This window comes from Sinocyclocheilus grahami, unplaced genomic scaffold, assembly GCF_001515645.1.
Source record: "Sinocyclocheilus grahami isolate Dianchi unplaced genomic scaffold, SAMN03320097.WGS_v1.1 scaffold1507.1, whole genome shotgun sequence".
Taxonomy (NCBI): domain Eukaryota; kingdom Metazoa; phylum Chordata; class Actinopteri; order Cypriniformes; family Cyprinidae; genus Sinocyclocheilus; species Sinocyclocheilus grahami.
The window spans coordinates 142,640-148,619 of NW_015506686.1; the positions used below are offsets into that span (position 1 = coordinate 142,640).

General features: G+C 42.7%; 2 protein-coding genes across 4 annotated transcripts in view; both read right to left on the minus strand.

Moving 5' to 3' along the window:
* The window catches only part of cyp11c1 (cytochrome P450, family 11, subfamily C, polypeptide 1), a 7,388-nt gene extending 5,383 nt beyond the window's left edge, over nt 1-2,005 (minus strand). Inside the window, exons 1-3 of the mRNA XM_016257060.1 lie at nt 1,549-2,005; nt 682-837; nt 217-431 (exon numbers count right to left, since the gene is read on the minus strand). Coding sequence (XP_016112546.1) covers nt 217-431; nt 682-837; nt 1,549-1,805 — 628 coding nt within the window. The 5' untranslated portion in view covers nt 1,806-2,005. The remainder of the gene's footprint in view (nt 1-216; nt 432-681; nt 838-1,548) is intronic.
* LOC107570799 (complexin-3-like) overlaps nt 1-5,980 on the minus strand; it is an 18,525-nt gene extending 12,545 nt beyond the window's left edge. Inside the window, exons 1-4 of one of the 3 annotated variants that reach the window (XR_001607089.1) lie at nt 5,749-5,980; nt 5,062-5,342; nt 4,849-4,936; nt 3,503-4,220 (exon numbers count right to left, since the gene is read on the minus strand). Coding sequence is in view for 2 of the 3 variants with exons in the window: in XM_016257064.1 (XP_016112550.1) it covers nt 4,002-4,220; nt 4,849-4,936; nt 5,062-5,237 (483 nt within the window). In the remaining variant the exon portion in view is untranslated. Of the gene's footprint in view, nt 1-3,487; nt 4,221-4,848; nt 4,937-5,061; nt 5,343-5,748 lie in introns of those variants that run through there. The other 2 variants (XM_016257064.1, XM_016257063.1) reach the window with 2 other exon arrangements.

Below are 5,980 nucleotides of genomic sequence, written 5' to 3' on the forward strand. Positions count from 1 at the left end.
GGGGGGGGGGGTTTTGGGAAGGGGGTGGGGGTTTTGAAGGGGGGCGGGGTTTTTGGGAAGAGGGTGGGGGTTTTGAGAGAGGGCGGGGTTTTTGGGCAGAGGGTGGGGTTGGAGATAAGGTGGCGTTTTGGAGAGAGGGCATGTGATTGCACCATTAACCAGAGCATGATAACAGAATGTACAAAATTATTCTCAACTCAACAACATAACACTGACCTTCCAGGGCAAAGCGGAAGAGGTCAGGACTGGGGTCAAGGGTCATACTACGCTGACCCGTCTCCCCCACTCCCTCCGTCTCCACCCGGTGTCGCAGCGAACGGCAGAAATCCTGCGCGACGTCGTCCAGCAGCGGAAGGAAGCGCCGTACGGCTGAAGTGACCATCACCTCCCTGTTCAACAGCAGCCTGTCGGCGCGCCACTCCGTCCCGTTCCTGCAGCAACGTTATTACAGTACAGAGAGATGCACAAACACACTTTACAGCAAAACATCTGAGTGAAGTTTGCTGAACAGTTTGAGACTGCAGAAATAATGAAGAAAAGTGATGACAGAGATCCTGCAGCGTTTGAGATCTGATGAAGTGGTGTTTTTGGGTTCACTGCATCACAGTAACACACGTGTCTACTCACACACACACACACACACACACACACACACACACACTCACACTCACACACACTGACTTTAGGAAGATGCCCTTGCTGTGTCTGCGCGTCTCTCTGTGTGTGGCCCAGGGCTGCAGCGTCATGCGGCGCGGATGGAGACCCTCGGATCGGAACACCTCCCCGATGTCCATCGGCAGCATGATGTTCACGCTGCTCTGAGAGCCCAGATACTCCCTGAAACACACAATCTGAGTTCAGCTGCTTTAATTTGATTTGAATATTTGGAAATGAACTCTGGAAGATGAATATAAAATATTGACTTTTTAATGCTTAAATTGTGTGTGAAATGTTTCCAATTTAAATTTTTACAGCTTAACAACCATGTTGCATTTTAGGAAAATAATGCATTAAAATACAAGAATTATTAATGCTATGTATTTTTCATGCCTTTTTGTTTCAAAGGCATTTGTCATTAATTAACTAACAGTTTAATTTTATTTAATGTCATTTTTAAAACTGAAAAAAGTTGTTTTTTTAAGTTAAAAAATGAGTAATCGTTTTAAATAATCGTGATTATGATTTTTGCCTGAATCAAGCAGCACTAACTGCAAAATAAAGAACATTTCTTCAATGATTGCACAGTATTTGTGATGAATCATCTATGATCAAATTTTCCAGTACAAATATCTAAAATATTTTAAATCAATATATATATATACTGGAGATGCAAAATGACATAAGAAGTCTTGTTTAAATGTTAAATAAAGAGTTTATGACAAGAACAAACACTCCACTGGCAGATATTTCTATATGACAGATCCAAGTTCAGTAAATGAGTGTTATTGATAATGCGGCTCTCTGTAGAGATGATGGTGATGGAGAACATCAGCTTTAGTGCATGAATTCATAACTCTCAAACCCGTTTGCTCTGGTGTTAGTTTGCACCTGTAGATGGGTCCGAGGCGTCTGAAGGTGCTCTCCATGTGCTTGTGAAGCAGGCTGAATCTCCCGTCCTTCCAGAAGCGCAGCAGGTTGATCCAGCCGTTGCTGCCGGTGTGAGGAATCTCCTGGAAGTCTCGCACTCCTCCGGTTCTCCTCTGCAGCGGCCGCTCCATCGCCGCATCCTCACGGCCGCACGCGCCGACACACAGAGACCGGACGGCCGTGGAGAACACCGGAGGACGCACGCCTGAGGAGAGCATGCTGCCGCTCTCTGACGCGATCCGATCACTCTGAACCCCTTTAACACACCGTCTGTCTGTCCTCCAGCCCTTGCTCTCTCACTGTACCAATGAGTTATTGTCACATCAGGGCATAGTTCAAGATAAGAACAACACATCAGCTGGATAAACACACATACATACACACACACACACACACACACACACACAATCAGACACACACACACGTGCGTGCACACACTCGCTCTCTCTCTCACACACACACACACACACACACACTCTCTCAGACACACACACACACACACACACTCTCTCAGACACACACACACACACGCACACTCTCTCAGACACACACACACACACACACACACACACACGTGCGTGCACACACTCGCTCTCTCTCTCTCTCTCTCTCACACACACACGCACACACACACACTCTCTCTCACACAGAGACAGACCAGCTGTGATGGGCTGATTTTAATATCATATCATATTTCCATAAAGAGCAGATCAATCACTAGCCTAACAGCACACACACATCACCCAGACGTCTATCTGAAGCTCGTCTTCATCTGGAAGAGTGTTTACTCATCTGCATTATTGCTCTTAATGTCAGATGTTAGGAGAACACGTTTATGATGCAGAACGCATGTGAATCTCAAATAAGATGCTCGTACACAATAATATGCATGTGATGCTTTTATTCCTTAACACAGTTGTGTTTGGTTTGCACACTGATGAACTAAATATAAAAACATTATGGCATGACTTTTAATCATTCAGTCTTTGTTAAAATGCTTCGACATGGACAATATGATCAAAATCAAACTATAATACTGTATGCATATCCAGCATTTACATCTAATCACATATAACAATATAAACTAATAGTAAATCTGCTTGATTTTTTATATAATCAACAAATGAAAGCTATCCAGTCATTCAGCTCTAAACCTCTCGATCGTAGATTACTGTATAATGCATTAAAATGTCATATTTATTAATGGTATACATTTCTGTGAAGCTGCTTTGAAACGATGTGTATTGTGTAAAGGGTTATACAAATAAAAACACTGAAAAACTGATGCTTTCAGGGAACGTCAGACGCATGTGTGCTTATTATTAAAGCAGAAACTTACAAAACATCCAGCAGCAGAAAAACTGACATTTACACGAAGAGACGAGACTCTAAGCTTGATCACACACACACACACACACACACACACACACACACACACGCGGCTCCTCTGGTGCCTCAGTGTTTGAAGTCATTCAGAAGTTATGCATTAATAAAACCCATTCAACATCCTTAAGAAATCTCATTCACAAAGACTGATCCATAAGGCTGGAAATCAGTCATCGTGTCTGTGTCACATTCTAGTCCAAAATCATGAAAATGATATTTTGCAAAGGAAACTAAATAAAATAAAATAAATTAAATGGAGCACTGTTTTTCAGGACAATTAAGCACATTTTACCCTCAAATTTTCACTACTGTAAATTTTTCAGTCCCATTCATATTATTGCATCCTGAAGTTTTACTTTTACTGTTCCATGTATTTCAATTATGATATTCATTACTGTAATACAGTATTTTTTACTGTACAATTATCTTAAACAATACTGTTGCACAACTCACACACTCACACACACAAACACACACACACACACACACACACACACACAGACACAGACACACACTCTCTCTCTCTCACACACACACACACACACGATCCAGTACATTAACTCTGTGTGTGTTTTTTCCCAAAGTACAGCTATGCAAGCTCCATAAGAGAGTTCAAATCAATCAAAATGAGATGCCTTCAAAGGTAAAACTGCTTGATAAATGAAATGTTTTGTCACGTTTTCTTGTAGTTAGTCTGCTGTCATTATAATTAGCTTCATATAAAACTATCCAAGCCTATATGATCTCTTTCAGAGAACTACATAAACAAGTGACACGTTTACAACAATTATAAACCCACAAATCCCGATAAAATAAATTGAAAATAAAATAAAAAGTGTAAGAGAAATATGAGTTTCCTGATGTTTGTGTGAAGCATATGAGGTAATAAACACAAAACTATGTCAAAGCTCCCACTGCGGTGTTATTGTGCGACTGAGACACGCTTGTGCATTCATAAAACAACACAAAGCATCAGTGATGAGTGACACACTGCGTGTGAAAGCGTCCGTCGGCGGTGTGTTTGAGCGTCACATGACCCTGCAGGGCTCCGTGTCGGTGCGTGACGCGGGTGTTTGGCTCTGTTTCCCCGTGAAGATCCCGGCGCTGAGGCTGAGGCTCTGGAAGGCCCTGAGAAGTCCGAAGCTGTCGTCTTTAGCAGGGGCTTCGGGACCAACCATCTTCGCCAGATCTCGCGGGAGACACACTCTCCCCCCCACGGCACGCAGCTGCTCCGCGTCCTTGGCATTCTGGGACGGATTAAAAAGAGCAGACTAATGAGCCAGAGGACAAATCACAATCACATCTCATTACAATGATTTTTAACAACATACAGGGATTTATTCTCTGTGCAAAACTTTTATGCATTTGGCTGAGGCTTTAAATCAAAGTGTCTTGCATTGCATATAAGCTACACATGAAGGCTGTTTAATTGTTTAATTGAATAGATCAAATGTATTCACATGCAAACATGATTTATGAATGTTTTTAGGTGATTAGACAGTTTTCTGCAAGATTCCCTCAAACACAACACTCATGCAAGAAAGCCTCGGTTTATAATGAACTCCGAGTGTAATTAAAATGTGGATTTGATATTCATGGTGTAAAAAAACCAGTGTGGAAAACACACGTTTACACCAGCAAAATGTTCCAAAACCACATTTCACATGCATATTTTACATGTGATTTTTACATGTGATTCTTCTGGAAGAGTAACAATGATGCTTTGATCTCTCTGATATCATATCTGTGTGTTAATATGCTACACAAGTGTATGTCATCACTTAAGGTCCGTTCACACCAATAACGATAATAACTATAATGATCTACAATCCCATGGACTCTAAGAGAATAGAGAGTTCACACTACAAAGAGGACCTTGGCCAGCTGGTATTTCCTCCTGAAATGTGCTCTGATCGCAGCTCTCTCGGCGTTCTTCTGAGCGTTCATCGCCTCGCGCAGCTTCCTGAGGATGGAGTGAGAGAGAGCGTTACTGTTCACAGTGAATCAGTCAGACGTTCTGATTGTAACCTGAGCCTCTTTCTTCACATCACATGATGTTCTGAGGTCCTATCAGGTGACCCGTCTCACCTCTCTCTCTCCAGGTCGGCCTGATAGGATCGCAGCAGACGCGGGTCCGGCGCGCCGGTCCTGCCCTTTGACCCGGGCCATTTGGACCCTCTTTTGGACCGCTGCTTCTCTCCGCTCACGCAGAACTTGAGCGTCTTTATGGGAGCCAGCAGAGACGTCTTCAGCATGGACTCCATGATGCTTACGATCAGATCTATAGCAGCACTATCTGTGTGTGCGGCTGGATCATCATCAGACGGTGCTGTAATCACACACACGGGGACAGATGGAGAGACTCAAATCTGGACACAAACATCAATTATATTCACACACATCACATGTGCTTCCAGTGTCCCAAAAATCAGCCAACATGGTCAGAAAAATCAGCTTCATTCGAAGGGAAAAACAAGACCCAATTGGGAGACATTTGTTCTCCTTTTAACCATAAACTCACTTCATTTGAATATATTTCTCATTTAACAAGACTTCATATCATTTTGCATCTCCAGTAAATGTGTCTTGATTTAAGGATGTTTAGATATTTGTACTGGAAAACAAGACAGAAATCACTTTTTGTAACTAACTTGAAACATCAGTCAGTTCCACAGTTTAGAGTCATTAGATATTAATATAAGAGCACAGAATGACCGATCGCAATCTAGTAATGCACAGAGAGGCATGATGAATTCAGATAAAGCGTTTACATACAGACTGTATTGTTCAGTGACCCTCGACTCTATCCAGTAACAGCCACCTGTGTCGCTCCAGTCACTCAGGGCCGATGAAACTCCACTAACAGCGCCACACTCAGAATATCCCTGTTCTTCTGGATCTGCTGTCGCTCTGCGCAGATCTCGGGTCGTGTGTGTGCAGGTCCAGATTACTACACTAAAGACTTTAACGAGGGGAATCTCATTAGATGCCACAGGAGCAGAAGCAC